Source organism: Aulonocara stuartgranti (assembly GCF_965226115.1).
Source record: "Aulonocara stuartgranti genome assembly, chromosome: 8".
Lineage (NCBI taxonomy): Eukaryota > Metazoa > Chordata > Actinopteri > Cichliformes > Cichlidae > Aulonocara > Aulonocara stuartgranti.
In genome coordinates this window covers 15,602,586-15,619,025 of record NC_138959.1, presented here as the reverse complement: position 1 = coordinate 15,619,025, position 16,440 = coordinate 15,602,586, and the positions used below count along the sequence as shown (strand labels likewise).

At 39.9% G+C, this 16,440-nt stretch overlaps 2 protein-coding genes across 4 annotated transcripts; both read left to right on the top strand.

Moving 5' to 3' along the window:
* Positions 1-3: 3 nt before the first annotated feature.
* LOC309712754 (nucleolar transcription factor 1-like) lies at positions 4-8,163 on the top strand. The gene is made up of 15 exons (XM_082543817.1): positions 4-285; positions 398-573; positions 756-833; positions 4,402-4,557; positions 4,650-4,714; positions 4,824-4,931; positions 5,427-5,565; positions 5,693-5,734; positions 5,824-5,892; positions 6,363-6,418; positions 6,517-6,706; positions 6,788-6,835; positions 6,913-6,984; positions 7,268-7,336; positions 7,433-8,163. The coding sequence occupies exons 1-15, from the start codon at positions 252-254 to the stop codon at positions 7,481-7,483; spliced, it is 1,353 nt and encodes a 450-aa protein (XP_082399943.1). The 5' UTR covers positions 4-251; the 3' UTR covers positions 7,484-8,163.
* Positions 8,164-9,635: 1,472 nt separating this feature from the next.
* atxn7l3b (ataxin 7 like 3b) lies at positions 9,636-16,150 on the top strand. Of its 3 annotated transcripts, none has more exons than XM_082543818.1 (9): positions 9,636-9,759; positions 10,380-10,428; positions 10,514-10,637; positions 10,774-10,906; positions 11,042-11,213; positions 12,808-12,908; positions 13,011-13,033; positions 13,163-13,208; positions 15,249-16,150. In XM_082543818.1, the coding sequence occupies exons 3-9, from the start codon at positions 10,587-10,589 to the stop codon at positions 15,326-15,328; spliced, it is 606 nt and encodes a 201-aa protein (XP_082399944.1). In that variant the 5' UTR covers positions 9,636-9,759; positions 10,380-10,428; positions 10,514-10,586; the 3' UTR covers positions 15,329-16,150. The 3 variants fall into 3 exon arrangements, with proteins under 3 accessions (XP_082399944.1, XP_082399946.1, XP_082399945.1); XM_082543820.1 differs by lacking the exon at positions 9,636-9,759 and adding an exon at positions 9,809-10,206; XM_082543819.1 differs by lacking the exon at positions 9,636-9,759 and adding an exon at positions 9,809-10,234.
* Positions 16,151-16,440: the final 290 nt, after the last annotated feature.

The window sequence follows — 16,440 nt, the reverse complement described above, 5'->3', positions numbered from 1 at the left end:
TTGGCTAGTTGGCACGCGTTTACTTCCTGCCCAACAGAGCAGCGTGTGTTTTACGCCTTGTTTCGTACTGTTGGGTGAGCAGCAGCAGTAAAGTAAAAACTTTTTAACTTAAGCTAGATCAGTCTGATAGCTTAGCGAACTAGCTAACTTTGCCACGCAGAATAACGTGGTTTAGTTTAAATGTCTGGGTAGTTTGTGTGCAGCCGGTACATCCAAGGACTTGTGTGAATGAAACAAGCTCTGTTTGAAACATGAGCCTCGCTGGAAAGAATGCAGAAGAGTCTGGTGGGTATATGCAGTTTTCTTCCCAGCATGAGAGTGCCTTTGCAAGCTCACATCTCGTTAATGGCCGTTGGATCCTTTGTCGTGGTTGACTGTGCTTTCTGTACGTGTGCAGGATGGTGCAAGAAAAACCTCCAGAAACTTCTCGCTGCAATGAAAGCCAACATCCTGGATGACAAGAAAGAGCTCAGTTATACCCATGGAGAGAGAACTCTAGACTGGGAGAAAGTGGCCTTCCCTCCTTTTTCTCCGGAGGAATGCAAACAAAAGTGGAAAGAGGTTATTCAGAAGGTGGGTCAAATTCTAACTTTAACTTAGTAACTTAGCTTGCATTTACTAGTTCAGTATCCCTAACTATTCTTTAGCAGATGTTCAAATCTTCAGTTTCACTTCAGCATTGCCTGTTTCACTGCTAAGAGCCAGACTTGAGCAAATATATGATTTACACTGTACATATCCTTGTTGTTTCTCAGATGCGGAAGGTTCGCAACCTCACAGAGCTCATTGTGGAAGCTGAAAGTGTCCTTTCTGATCCCCTCAATAACGCAAAGGTAGGTACTAGAGATGGCACGATACCACTTTAAGTCCGATACCGATATCATAAATTTGGATATCTGCCGATACCGATATGAATCCAATATAGTGTGTTTTTTAATCAATAAAACTGTTTTTGTTTTAATATCGTGCTGCATTTTGTATAAGTTCATACTCAAGTTTAAATAAACAACAACAGTAATGCTATTCTGTTATACCTGTATGTAAAAAATACACTGCACCCAAAATATTTCATAGTTCAGCAATACTGATCAATCTAATGACCTTAAACCTACTCCATCCTTCCTATTCTGGTATTTTAAAGAGTACTTAGTAGAAATATTAAGCAACTTAACTAATAGGGTTGCAAACTCCCAGCGAAAAAAAATAGGGAACCACCCTCCACCTCATGATGCTTAAAACACTTAAACTCCCAGAGAGCAGCCATTTGGCTTTTCTACCTATAAAACCTGGAGAGCAGCCAAATGGCTGGTAGGCTTTTAGCTAAGCTTTAGCTTCAGCCAAGTGGAAGCTAAATTGGGTAGTCATTCATATGTATATTAGGTTGTTACCTGGGAATTCTGGAGGGAGGGGAGTGGGGGTGTGTGATTGAGGGGGTGGGGGAGCTGCTAAAAGCTGTGCACTTCCTTTTATGTTTCATCTTGATGCATTCTCAATCATCCAGGGAAATAAATCTCCAAAAGTCACCAACTTGGAGTGTTTCAGTTTGCCATCTTAGGGAGAAATCAACACACCGTCTAAGAAGTTTTTGCGCAAGTGAAAGCGATGTGAAAAAAATTGTCCGTGGTAACATTTCTGCCCTTGTCTAGGAATGGTTCCATCAGCCTCATTACTACATTTTCAGAAAGTCTCTCCCCAGTGGGACGATTGGGGTCCTTGCCAAGATATGGGAAGACATTGCAAATGTACTTGGATTTTAGGTCGCAAGCCACCCAAAACTTGATCCCAAACTTGTCAGGTTTACTTGCAATATACTGCAGGAAACAGCACCGAGTCTTTGATGGGAAAAGCTGTTCATCAACGGTGATATGTAGACCAGGGTTGTAGCACGTGATGCAGTTGGTGACAAATGATCCCCACACACTGGAAATTGCAGCGAACATGATTGACATGGCAGCACTGAATGCACATGTGCTGTATCAAGCATGCACCGGGACGAAGGAAAGACGGGTGGACTTCCTGGTGGAGCTTGCAAGAGAGTTGGCTCACTCTCATGTAGCTGCGAAGAAGGCAAGAAAAGAACAGTTGCTTTGGACACAACCCTCCACACCTAGCCCTGGAAAAAGAGCCATGTGTCAGGTCAAACACAAATGCAAGAACAATCATGCCACTGTGCGATGTGTTCACTGCTACAGATACACATGTGGTAAATGCAGACTACAGATACCGTGGCAGTGCCAGGATTGTGAGTGATTGCTGAAAATGTTGAAATGTACTCACTCACTTTTTATTATTATTTGTAAATATGTGTACAAATGGTTGGTTTTTTGTACTGTTTTTATCAATAAATCTCAGCAACAAAGGACCTACACCCATGTGTGTTGATTCTCCCTAAGATGGCAAACTGAAACACTCCAAGTTGGTGACTTTTGGAGATTTATTTCCCTGGATGATTGAGAATGCATCAAGATGAAACACAAAAGGAAGTTCACAGCTTTTAGCAGCTCCCCCACCCCCTCAATCACACACCCCCACTCCCCTCCCTCCAGAATTCCCAGGTAACAACCTAATATACATATGAATGACTAGCCAATTTAGCTTTCGACGTAATCAACTTTAAGTTGATGCAGTGTGGGGAAAAAATGCACAGAAATAGATTATTTTTCAAGAATAATTAAATAGATTCAACATCTTTCTTCAACAGAATTGCACACTGCACAGATGGTATCTTCCCAAAGGAAAAAGTACTATAGCTTACTAGGGTATATTAGACTTAATAGTTACTATATACAGTAATGGACTGATATACATTTTACATCAGATTAAAACTCTGGGTGTAAGATTCGGATAATTATTTATTAAAAGCTAGACATTTTAAATGAGAATAAGAAAGAAAAGTATGTCTTTGTGCCCCCTTTTCCCTGTTCATGCCCTATCGGCCCCCCTGGCTAAACTTTGCTAGATCCGCCCCTACACAGTTACCAGCTGTCAGCTACATAGAAAAAGATCCTGGTGTAGAAAGTAATATTAAATAAATTCTAACAACAGCTTATCAAACTTAAACGTGCTGCTGTTGTTCAGCCGCTGGTTTCCTCTTTCTGGTGCAAAGTGGGCCAAAAACAAACAAGAGAGACGGACTCGAGACAGAAAAGCCGATCAGCTGATCATTAATCAGTTTCACGATTAATAGCAGCAGGACAGGGAGGGAGAGAAAAGAGGAAGTCGCTCCATATATCGGTTGTTAAGCTTAACGTGGGAATGCTTTACAAACATTTAGAGATGAACTTACACACTTGCTTTACTTCTCTCTGGGATCACTTCCTCGGAGATGAAATGCTGGTACACACAGCCGCTCTATCACGTGAGCACACTGCTCCGACGTGCTACGGTTATGAGCCGAGTTACGCTGTGTCGCAAGTTTTGTGAGGTGCTTTTTTGATATTTAATGGATCGGATTACATTTTTTATTTCTCTCCGATATCCGATCCAGTAATTTACGTCAGTATCGGACCGATACGTAATATCGGATCGGTCCATCTCTAGTAGGTACAGAATCATAACAATTTCTATACCTCCAGTTTGTGAATAAAAATGGCCTGTGGAAAGCTGTCTTTTAAATGTCATGTGAATCGCTTTATTTACAAAAAAAAAAAATTTTTTTATCAAAAGCGCCTCCTCAGTCTTACGCAGGACCAAAATCCAAAAGTAATGGGCTGCTTTAAAGCTCTCAGTGAATTCCAGTGTGGTTCTGTGATAGGATGCCACCCATGCAACAAGTGCAGTTGTGAAATTTTGTCGCTATTATTTTTTTTTTTTTTTTTTGCAGAGTCACTCTCTAGACATCTCCAAACTTCTTATTCAGATTAGATCAAAAAAAGAGGGTAGAGAGCTTTGAAGAGTGCATTTCCATGGCTTAGCAGCTGCATCCAAGCCTCACACCACCAAGTGCAATCATTTTTCTCTGTGTGACAATCTGATGGATGAGTCTGGGTTAGGCGTTCAGTGTGGGGTTGTTCTCTGGCCCTTAATCTCAGTGACAGAAAAGTTTAGTGCTTTAGCATACCAAAGCAATTTGCACAATTTCATGGTCCCAGCTTTTTAAGAACAGTTTGGGGACGTCCCCTTCCTGTTCCAAAAAGACTGTTTCAGCCAAATAGACCGTTTGTACCATTTAATTTTTTACCTAGTAAAAGATTATGCTTGAAATGTTTACACAGCAAGCCATGTATGTGTACTGCAGAACAACAGCTGACTGTTATAGCATTGGAACATGCCATGGCTCTGGGCAGTATCTCCTTGGCCACATGGATTACACACTGCTGGTCAGGTGCATAGCGTTAAATGTGTATTCCTTTGTTGCTTGTACTTGCCCTCTACTGAGTATTCACATTTCCGAAAAATTAGCTCCATCCAGAGTACCCGAAGAGACCCATGCCCGTAAATACCTGGTATTACAAGGAAGTCTTTTCCAAGATTAAGAAGAAGAATCCAGGGATGAGCTGTGCAGGTTTGATGAAAATCGCAAGCAAAGAATTCAGTCTGCTCCCCGACAAAAAGAAGGTAAAGTATATCAGGAGCTGTCACTACAACACTGCCTGTTCCCATCGTCAGAAAAGCTCACATTTTAAGTCATGAATTATTTACTTTTTCAGGCATTTTATCTGGAGAAATACAGGAACGCATATAAAGAATTCACGAATAAGAGGGTGGAGTTGAGGTAAAAGACAAACATACGTTCCCAGCTGTGTATGTGTGGGATTGGCCCAGTAGGCTGCCTGTACAAGAAGAAGGGGGGGGAAAGCCAAACAAATGTTTTTGTCTTTCAGGGAAAAATATGGCAAATCCCTTCAGAAGAGCAAAAGGAAGAAGGTGGTCCCTGAAAGCACCAGTGAGTCAGAGGAGGACTTTGAGGGTCTGCCTGTCAAGCCACCTATGTAAGCCATACATACACACACTTGGCTTGGCAACTGTCATGTTCATTTTATTTATAGCCTATGGCACATTTAATCAGTTCTCTCCATTACATAAGCTGTCTTTTATAGGTTAAGTTTTGATATGTGTATTTGTTTCTGCAACACAGGCCCTTTATTTACTTGGTATTGATACCAGAAATTGGTGTATTGCATAGCTCTGGTTTTCTATTCAAATTTTATGTTTGTGTTCAGTGCGTATGTTTAGCGTATTAAGAATAAAGATTATACATGGGCACAGTAATGGTGCATTAGTTTAAGACAATATTTTGTTGTTGGTGTTCTAAGTGTTGAGTTTCTTGAACAAACATGCTGGAAAACTGCATTTCTGACTGCCTGTGTGATTGTGCGGCCTGTGTTTAATGCTAACTTTGATTTAATGTAGTTTAAAATCACATCTAGTCTTCTGTGAAGAGGCTACTGAGCATGTTTGTTTGTTTTCTGTGTGTATATCTGTAGAAGTGGCTACAATTTATTCTGCAAAGAGCTGATTGGTAGTATGAGTGTCCCAACAAGAGCCTACATAAAAGAGTGGTCCCAGAGGTGGCGAAATTTAAGTGAAAAGGAGAGAAAAGCCTACAACACACGCTCCAAAGAGGTATAGCAGCATAAATTACTTTTTTTATTTTGTGATGCAAAACAAAGTTTTGAAATCAAGGTGATCTTGTTGGGTTATGTTAATAATGTCTTGAAGCAGAGTTGAACATGTAGTTCATTCATTTCAGCTGAAGATGCGGTATGAAAGTGAGTTGCATACGTATCTAATGGTAAGTTCTAAGATCATAGGTGCAGCATTGCTAACAAATCTCACGGGCTTTGTGTGAATGCTGACTTTATGTTGTATTCTCATCTTCAGAGTTTAGATGAGGAGAAGCGGAACAAGGTCCTCCGCAAAACAAAGATCAGTTTGCCTACAAAGCGTAAGGTGAGAGGACTGTTCATTGCAAGTAAATGGAAAATTCGTTTAATCTGGAAGGGCGTTTGGACCTCATGCTTTGCTCTTTATTATAAATAATAACAAATGTACAGACATGTGCAAAAGTGTTGGTTCCTTTCCACTGGGAAGAAAAAGCAAAAGACCAAAGGGGCAGGAGAGCTAGCTGAGTATGGCTTGGTCCTGTGTTCAGCACTGATGCAAGAATATTCATGGTTCAAATCCACTACCAGAATGAAGGAATGACACATTGTCCTGTTAAGGTGCCAACACTTTGCCACTTTCATTTAACAGAACAAACATTTTTCTTTGATACTTTTGGGGAATTTGGAATTTGTCACCTTTTCAGCTATCTGTTGGCAATTGCCTCTAAGAGCTTTCTGTTTTCTGAGCTCTCTTTTCATTCATGTAAGTATTAACTGCGTGGCATTGAAATCAACACGTTTGTTATAAATCTGCAGATTTTCAAAAGGAAAACCAAGGAGAAAATACCCGGCGAGCCCAAGATGCCATCCATGTGAGCATAGTTGTCAAACTCACTCACCTTCAAGGATTAATTTTAACTCGACAAACGAAATCCTGAAAGACAATTTTTAATTTTATTTATTTTTATAGGTCTGTCAACGTGGCTTTCTGCCAGGATCAGATGAAAATTCTAAAAGAAAAAATCCCAAATGCAAAAGACCGCTTTGCTGCGGCCAACAAAAAATGGCATGAACTCTCCATAAAGGACAAGTCCCGGTACCAATTAAAAGTAAATGAAAAGCTGAGGAAATACTCCATCGAGCTGCAGGAGTGGTTTAAGGTAGGAAAATATTTATTTATAATTTTCATTTTTTTTTAAAGTTTTAATTAGTATTTAAATTTTCACACTTTTGTTTTAAAGACACTGACTCCAGATGAGCAGAATGAGTATCAAAAACAGAACCCTCGTGTGAGTACCTCAAAATTCAGTCTCCTGTTTTTGTCTTTTGTTTTCTAATATAATAACATTCCTATCCATTATTGCAGAAATTAAAATATCTTGAGGACACCTTACCGAAATATTCTGACAAGGACGAACTATTTTTGAAGCAGCCATCAGTAAGTCTGAATATTTATACAGCAAACGCCAAGTAATACACCCACATGTTCAAGTTCATGCTCGTGATATGAATGCAGTCAAGTTATTCACAGGGTTTACTTATGACTCACATTTTTACATCATGCTTGAAGAGCTTCAGGTAAATGTCGGAGAAGTCAATGTAATATAGCAATGTATATTCAGGGGGAATGAGAATAAGTGATAATGGGAATAGTATAATTTGTATGATGAAGAAAATGTTCTTTAAGCTGCACTCTTCTAATTTTTTTGTATGTCACGCAGGACTCAGAAGACGAAATCATCGAGAGCAGCAGTGATGATGAAGACGACAACATACTGGACTTTGATGAGGTTTGTGAAATATTAGACCCTTTTTTCCTTCATGTTCCTTGTTATTAAAAATGATTCAGTCCATCTAAATATGAAATGTCCCCCGTTAATCTGCAGGATGATGACGACGAGGAGGAAGAAGATGATATAATGTTTGACATGTATTAATTGGTGATGAGATGGACAGCTGAAAAACCAAATGCAGAAAATTCAGATGCTGTTCTGAATTTGAAGAGAGGGAAAAGCCCTCGAGTGGGTGACAAAAACCTCACAACCTCACATTCTTCACCGTCTAAGGGTTTGTTCTGACTTCCACACTGAAGCAAGATGGTTTATATTTACATGGACGCTGCAGCGATGCTTGGAATTTTAATCTGTCTGTTGTGTTGTGAATCATTTTTTGCAAGTTAATGCATTCAAATGATGAAACACACAAAACACACTGGGGTGTTTTCAGATTCCTTACAGAAGGAAGTTTTGCCAGTTTGCAGCCTTCTTGGCAATGCCTCCTGGCACTTACGTGTCCAATTATTTAACTTTACTCTCAGTGAACACTGGGGAGTAAAAACGCCGTGCATATCGTCGATCCATAAATTTCATTTGGGAATGTTGCCTGTCTGTGATGGGGCTAATACAGATGTATTCACGCCGACTGCCAGTTTAAAATCACTAGTTCGCCTACCATGTGTGTCTTTGGACTGTGGGAGAAATCTGGAGGTGATTCTTGCTGACCACGGAGGAGTCGAGCCTAAACATTCATGTTGTGATGTACTGTGCCAACCACTGGGCCACTGAGCTGCCTTGTGTCTCTAAATGTATAGTCTGATTAAAAACAGCTTAAATCGTTTCACTAGCTTTTTTTTTTTTTTTCTTCACCCGTGGAAGTTCTGGTACTACTTCCACCTTTTTTGCAGTTACATACTGATTTTTCCTGCAGGTTTGAATTCAGGATTCAGAGTCTCAAATCTGTGTCTCCTGTAATTTCTGGTCTGTTTTATAGTCCATTTGAATGCTGTTTATGCTGCACACAGAGGTGGTGCTGAAAGAAAGATAAATATACTGACAGCACCTATATTTAGCTATTTTTGTAATGTGATGATACGTGTGTGTGTGTCATGTGGTTTCATAGAGAAGCCATTGTGAATTAGGGTGGCTAGATCCCTACAAAAGAAATGTGGGACCAAAACAGACAATTATATTTGCAAAGTTAATAAAATAAGAATAAATGGAAGCTGAAGATTATTATTATTATTATTAGTAGTAGTAGTAGTAGTAGTAGTATGTTCTTGATAGTCTGTATTTGCCTGTATCCTGTTAATCCAGCAATTATACTGTCTGGTAACAATCTTTGGATTTCAGTCGGGATGGATCCATAGGTTGGTATGAAATGGGGAAAAATAACTAGCAAAAAAAGGACAAAAGGTATTTCTTACTAAAATGAAAACAGGCTTATCTTCATTTGACTATTAAAGAAAAAAGGGGGGGACGTCCCAGTTAAGGTTCATCTTGTTATCAAACATGACTGGGAGGTTTATTATCAGTAGACACCTATTTGAGATAAAATGGTGTGATTTTCTGGATTTTTGATGGCCTTTTTTTTTTTTTTTTATTACGTCCCACGTGTTTTTGCGATAAATGCTGTAAGTCTGCCTAAAGATTTGTTTAATCTTGGCTGTAAAATTCAAATAACCGGGCAAAAACTAGGAGGGGTGGTGGGGAAAAAAGTGAAATAAAGGCACAGTGTAGCTCTTTGGTAAGCGGCGTGGGGGAAACACAGTCACATGCTGCCCTGGGAGGTAAACACTCGGTTGTAGTGATGTGTCGCGAACGAAATGGCTCTTAGAGCCGGATCTTTGACGTGCAGGATGCGAGCCGTGGGTTGTTGTTTTTTTTTCTTTTTCTTTCTCTGACCCTCTCTCACACTTTTTTCCGCTTCAGGTAAACAATCTTTTTTTTTTTTTTAAATTATTTGAATATATATCAGTGTTTGTGTATAAATACACAAATACACATATGCTTTCAATTGTGTAATTTAAGTGATCTATGGTAGCTCTGTCTTGGAAGTTCAGTTAACGCTAGAAATGTGTTTTGGAATTTGTACCTGCTTTGGAATTTGTATGTGCTTTGTCTCTAGAGGCCACTACATATATTTTTATATAAACATATATAAATAAACCACTTTTTTTACATTAGTAATTCATTTTGTGCATAATTTTATATTATTGTTAATAATAAATTAAAGCAACAAATAAACTTGAAGAGCCGGCTCTTTTTAGTGAGTTTAGGCGAAAGAGCCGGTTCTCTAAAAAGAGTCGGAAATCCCATCACTACTCTGTTGGAGTTGGTTTAGAAGAGCAGAGGAAGCAATCGCTGGTGGGAACTCGTGTAGCGATCGATTGCTCCTGCCTGATCTCTGATGTAAAGATGGGTGCCTGCCGAAACAGGTAAATAAACACAATTAATAGGGGATTTGGGTTGAGGCTGCTTTATTATCCGTCGGTGAGCTTTATGTGAGGGTTGGGGCGTCGCTTTGTCCCTTCACTCCCACCCTTGCTGGGTGTTTGTACGGGGAGTTGAAAGGCGCACAGCCGCAGTGCAGCAGCGGTGTCGGGGTTCGGGGAAGAGCCTCGTTGTTACTCTGTTTCTCCAGCGTCGAAGAAAAAAACAGCAACATAATAAAATAACACAGCCAGTCACAACTAAATGTGTTGCATAGCTTCTAATTAATGTGACAGGATTAGCATGTTTGGCTAGTAGCTGTGCGTGTTGTGTAGTTGTGCTGTTGAGGGGGGTCGTGAGTACGATACCGCCTCTCCTTTAACCTCTTGGCATTTTCAATTCATCTCGCAAGCAGCCCATTCACAGCCAAGCTCTTTGTTTTCTTCTCCAAGGTTAGGGCTAAGCTACTTTCGTTACACGGTAATACTCGGAGCACCGCTGTAGCGTCACGTTTTCCTTCTTTCGTCTGTTGTTGTTGTTTGTTTGTTTGGTTTTTTGAGTTGTTGCAGTGCTTAAAAGGGGAAAAACACCCACCAACGCCAAGTTAATGTCATTTTTTCCCCAGGTTTTAAAACGTTGGGAAGTGACTCCCTGGCAGTGTTCAACGTGCAGTTGTAAGTCCACGCATCTCACCCACAGACTGATTTGCATTCATTGTTTGCCACCGTGTTGCTTACTTGTGTATCTCTCCCGCTGCAGCCCTGTTTTGGCCAATGCTTGCTGAGCTACAGCATGACCACAGCAGTGTCTGCTCATCTGGTAGTTCTGGCAAATGAAAATGGAGGAGGTTTCAGTGTCCAGCCTGGACAACAGCAAGCTGGAGGTACAATGGCGTGGAAGCCTTCTGGTAGACTTGGAAATGCACATTGTATCTGCAGACACGTGTGGCTGAATTGCTTCAGAACAAAAACACAATAAAGCAATCAGGCAACACTGTGTGTCTTTCTCTTCCCTGCCAGGCCCTAGCTCAGGACATCCTGTCTGACCTAGTGGAGGATGCTTGCCTGGGACTTTGCTTTGAGGTCCACCGGGCAGTAAAGCAGGGCTATTTTTTCCTGGATGACACGGACCAAGAAAGTATGAGGGACTTCGGTGAGCACAGACTTTTTTCTTTTTTCTTTCTTTTCTTCTTCAGCCAAGTAAAGCTGAGTTGTTTCTTCAATATCAGCCAGTGTACACCAGAGAATAATTAACGTATAAATCAAATGACTTTATTTCGACTTCCAGAAATTGTGGACCAGCCAGGACTGGATGTGTTTGGCCAAGTGTACAACCAGTGGAAAAACAAGGAGTGTGTATGTCCCAACTGTAGCCGGAGTATTGCTGCCTCACGCTTTGCTCCACACCTGGAGAAATGTCTGGGGATGGGACGTAACAGCAGCCGTATAGCCAACCGCAGGTATGGGCATTAAAAAAGCAGCCAACACAGCTGATTTGAGACTCTGTGTGAGTAGATGCTGTGGTAATCTCAAATGTTTTCACCGTGTTGTCTTATGAATCTGAAAACCAAGGTGTTTGACTATGGCTTCCAAGGAGCCACATGTTCTTGGCATTTTTTTAAGTGGTTTTGAGAGATGGTTCATATATTTGAAACTCCAGGCTTTCTGAAGGTCTTTCAAAGGTTTTCTTTGTACATTGGCTGCTTTAACTAGACCATTTTTAAAGGAATGTTAGTTTTGTTTGCTAAGTTACTTAACACTGACCTGTGAATCATTCAAGCATATAAAAGGTGCCGAACTCAAGGACAGAACCAGTGTTGTGTCTACACATAAAAGACAACTTGGCAATGAACTAATTTTAATTTCTTACTTTTTGCAACCGGGAACCTGTAACAACAATTTGCAGTTTGTTCCAGTTTTACTTTTTGAATCTACAAAAACACCAAAGAAAACACAGTTTGACAAACCAAAATTTATTTATTTTTTTGGCACAAACACAGTGATTCCCACAGCGCTATTATCCAAAAACTTGGGATATCTTGGGGTGATGTGCATTGTGTCAAAGAAACTGGACAAGTGGAGGACAAAAGAAGTAGTGGCAGACCTTTAACCAAAAAAAAAAAACAAAAACTATGTACACCAAAGAGATGAAACAGGACCTGTTCATCCAAGCCTCTTCAGAAATGAACTCAGTGGAAGGCTGTCTGTCAAGAAGACATTCTTAATGAAGGGAAACAGAGAGGAAAGGCTGAGACATGCAAAATTACACAAGAACTGGACTGAAAATCCACTGAAACACGTCTGATGGAGTAATATATACATAAGTGAAATTGTGAGTATGCGCTGTGGAGGTCAGGAAAGAGGCACAGCAGTGAGTTTCTACAGCCATCTGTGAAACACATTGGAGGCCCTGTCACCACTGTGGGGGAAAAAAAAACCCAGATATTGATTCATCATGCAATAATATCTGGAAAATAATTGGCAACAGCAAGCCAATGATCCCAATCACACTGCTAGTGCAGGTAAAGCATACCTGGATATAAAAACACACAACGGAACACCATACCGGTAAGTCATGGATTGGCCTTCCCAGAGCCAGGACCTCAATGTCGAGGCAGTGTGCGATCATCTTGAGAGAGAACAGAACAAAAAGGCATATCATAAACTTGAAACTCATTAGAATTGCCCATATTCTCTATATATACCTTATATACTCTGTTTCCATGTTTCATTAAATCACCGCACCTATCCCTCATCTTCCTAGCAAAATAAACATAAATGGAAAGGGGGGGCTCAAGACTTTTGCACAGTATTCTATATAAGCTAAATATGCTGCAGGCGTTATGCTGCCTGCAGCATAGTGAATAATGATAATCTTATGAACTCCAGAAACAAGAAAACAAAAAAAATCAGTTTCAGCCTGAAGTCGGTTTGTTTCATAATCAAACTGTTATTTGCAGTGAATAATGCTGACTCACTCCGTGTGTGTGTGTGTGTGTGTGTGTGTGTGTGTGTGTGCGCGCGCGCAATACCTTGCTTGTTCCTCTTTTACAGAATAGTCACTGGTAACAACACCAACAACAAGTCAGAGAGTGACCAAGAGGATAATGATGACGTCAATGATAACGACTGGTCTTATGGGGCAGAAAAGAAAGGTGACGCTCTCGTAGTCTTGGGCTGCGCATGCGTGAAATTTAAATGTGACTAATATTTGTTAACTCTGAGTTAAATCTCTAAAACAAATCTTTCTTTTACAGCCAAGAAAAGGAAATCTGATAAGGTACTTTTTTTTTTCATCAAACCTTATACTTTAACTAAACAAACATGTTGGGCATTGACGCTTTAATAGCCCCAGCATTTGTCTGCATGTAAAAACTCAAAAATAAAATATTTTGTCTTTCCACCTCAGAATCCAAACTCACCAAGAAGATCCAAATCATTCAAGCATAAGAACAGTGAGTGAAAACAAGATTTTAACTTCCTGCTGGAGCTTGTCTGTATGTAATCAGATCTTAAAACAGTGCAGCTTTGCTATATGCTGTCATATGTATACTATTAGTTAAATTACCCACAGATCACTTTATAACAGTGGATACCAGAGTGAAGCATAGCAGAGTCAGCATATAGAATCATTTTCACATTACAGTGTATGAAACATGTTTTGTTCTGTCCTTATATTGGTCTGGCTGAAGGTATTATGTTTCCAGGTTACGCCTATCTGTCAGTACAGTCCATACTGTAGTGGTTTACACATTCGCCTAACAAATGAAAACTCCTCAGCCCGATCGCAGGAGGAGACACAAATCCCTTTGAGGTTGCATCAAAAAGAAAAAAGAAATCTGCCAAACCAAGCATGCAGAGCTGCCCGCTTGGCAACCCTTTAAAAATAAGGGAGCAGCCAAAAGTAGCTGCTGCTTCTACCAGTCTATCCCCATGTAAGTGATTTCAAGGGCAAAATTACACAAGAATTCCCTAATAATCTATGTCTAATAGAATAAAGTGAAGTGGTGAATTTTATTGTCCCAAATGTCAACTACGTGGTAACGTCAGCTGATTTTATTAGCCACTATTAATGAGTGTAATTCAACAGGAAACTATGACCATATATTTGGTCGCATAATGAAGTGTTAAAGGTGTTTGGCTTCAGACTGTGGTGGCTATAAAGATATCCTGTTTTGCTTTCTCTATATGTGTCACATCCCTGACTTCATAAGATTTCTACCACACCAAAGTATGATGCGGTAGAACGTTTGGTTCTGTAGAATAAAGAAACTTCACAGTGTAGCAACATGAGGTTCTTATATAGCGCTTTTCTACTCTGAACATTCAAAGCTCTTTATACAACTTGTACATTTACCCAATCACACCCAAGCACTTTCTAAGTTGTTAATTGCTCCCTATCTAACATTCATACACATTCACACTCTGATGGACGTGTGATGCCATGTTTTATTAATGTTGGGTTAGTATCTTGCCCAAGGATATTTGGCATGCAGACTAGAGCAGACTGGGATCTAACCTTCCAGTTAGTAGCCGACCTGCTCTACCACCTGAGCTACAGCTACCCCCAGGCACCTACTGGTATAAACCAAGTGTACAACTAAAAAGAAATATTTAAAAAAAAAAACTTAACAATTTCTGCTAGCTAGCATATTATAAAAATAATTCAAAATACACTCACTGGCCACTTTATTAAATACATCTTTCTTGTGCTGGGTTGGAACCCCATTTGTGCACAGAAGTGCCCTCATGTTTCATGGCACAGGGTCAATGCAGTGCTGGAAACATTCCTCAGAGATTCTGGTCCACATTGATAATGGCCAAATTGTGCCAAGGAGATATTTCCCCACACTCTTACACTGCCACCAGAAGTCTGAACAGTTGAGACAAGGTAGAATGGATCAATGGTTTCTTGTTTTTGTTTTTTTTACGCATGTTGCAGCAAAAACTAAGCCTCACCATACCAGGCAATGTTTTTCCAACCTTCTATTGTCCAAATTTGGTCAGGAAATGTGTCTTAGGTTCCTGTTCTTAGCTAACAGGAAGGGCATCCGCTGTGGTCTTCTGCTTCGAGGCTAAACATGTGCGTTCAGAGATGCTCTTCTGTGTACCTTAACTGTATTGTGGTTATTACCATACTCCAGATGTCTGGCATCAATGAGGCACTTTCACCCATAGGACTGCTGCTCATTGGATATTTTCTGTTTTCTTTAAACCACACTTAAATCATCTTTTTTTCCTATTCTGAGGCTCAATTTTAATTTCAGCAGGCTGTCTTGAGCATCTCTACATATCTAAATGCACTGAGTTGCTGCCATGTGATTGGCTGGTTAGATATCTGCCTTAATGAGCAGTTGAACAGCTGTACTTAATAAATTGTCTGGTGCACATATAATTTAGAACCAGTAATAGTGTAGTGATTGAGACACTAAACACCAGTTGAAATCAATTATGTGTCTGGATTGAATAAATAAATGGCGCGTGTGTTCCTCTAGGCATGATGGGTCCCAGACGTCGCATGGACAACCAGGAGAGCCCACGCATGCTGATGAAAGACGAGGCATTCTCTCAATAACACAAACACACATTCTCTCACCATCGTGTGTGCGGAGATGCACACAGAGACACGCTCACGGGACGACCAACAACACTTCACCTTTGGTTCTTTATGTTGTGAAATGAATGGACGTTGATGGTTAAAGGCAACGTTTGTGGTGTTTGCTGCTCTGCAGAAGCAGTTCAGAACTCCCAACCTTATACTTGACAAATTTATTTTTATTCAGAAAATCATTGTACCAACACTTGTTTTGTTTTTTTTTAATAATTTTATGTAGTTATCATTTTCGACTGATACTTGTCACCAAATATGATTTCACTGCACAGATGTAAACTGCAGTGTAATTCATTCAGAGACGGTGTACGCTTACAGTATTTTCTTTTCATAAAATACAGAAATGATTACACAGTGGATGTCCTTATATTACCTCACATTTTATAATCTCATTCTTTGAAAAAAAACAATAATGTCAAAGACAATCCTTGCTAATGGTTTGTCTTATTTTCACCTTTCACTGTCTGAATTTCTCAAACAGAATTTAAAGACAAGCATCTCTGTCGTTCACCTGTGGAAACTTGTTTCACAATGTTCAGGACACGAACTCCTTAAGTGTAGAAGCAGGTATTTGGTGCAGAAAGCAGGTTTCTTCATTTTTTGGTGGGATAGAGTTGCTTGTTTTCTAGCATTGAAATATGTCTTTGTATCATGTGTTTACATTGTAAAGGGTTACATGTGTCCTTGGTGTGATGTGATAGTGTAAATATTCTAATAGTTGAATTGCTGCTATCATGGCTCAGTTTGTTTCATCTGTCTAGCAAAATAAATGATTTGTTATCTGTCCTGTGTTTTCACATTCATTTTAACAAAAGTATAAAATGTATAAAACGGCAACCAAGTACATGGAATTAATGTCTAACTGATCAACAGGGGGTGCTGTTGATCAGATGATGTACACATGCTTCTGTTGCTAGATGTGGGGCTAAATATTATCTTGGTTAGTGTGGTTGTAGGTCATATTCTCAGAAAACTGTCATGTTGTAAACACAGCCATGTTCATACAGTTCAAGCTTCTTATTCAGAGTTCATTGTGCCAAGGGGGAGCTGATAATGTTGTTTTGTGTAGCCTTCCT

Excerpts from the sequence above, each read along its gene's own strand:
- LOC309712754 (XM_082543817.1), top strand. The coding sequence starts at position 252 with ATGAGCCTCGCTGGAAAGAATGCAGAAGAGTCTG. Across the intron at positions 286-397 it reads AAAGAATGCAGAAGAGTCTG|GATGGTGCAAGAAAAACCTC; the intron begins GTGGGTATATGC and ends GTACGTGTGCAG. Across the intron at positions 6,419-6,516 it reads GAGCCCAAGATGCCATCCAT|GTCTGTCAACGTGGCTTTCT; the intron begins GTGAGCATAGTT and ends TTATTTTTATAG.
- atxn7l3b (XM_082543818.1), top strand. The coding sequence starts at position 10,587 with ATGAAAATGGAGGAGGTTTCAGTGTCCAGCCTGGACAACAGCAAGCTG. Across the intron at positions 10,638-10,773 it reads TGGACAACAGCAAGCTGGAG|GCCCTAGCTCAGGACATCCT; the intron begins GTACAATGGCGT and ends CTTCCCTGCCAG. Across the intron at positions 13,034-13,162 it reads AGAAAAGGAAATCTGATAAG|AATCCAAACTCACCAAGAAG; the intron begins GTACTTTTTTTT and ends TTTCCACCTCAG.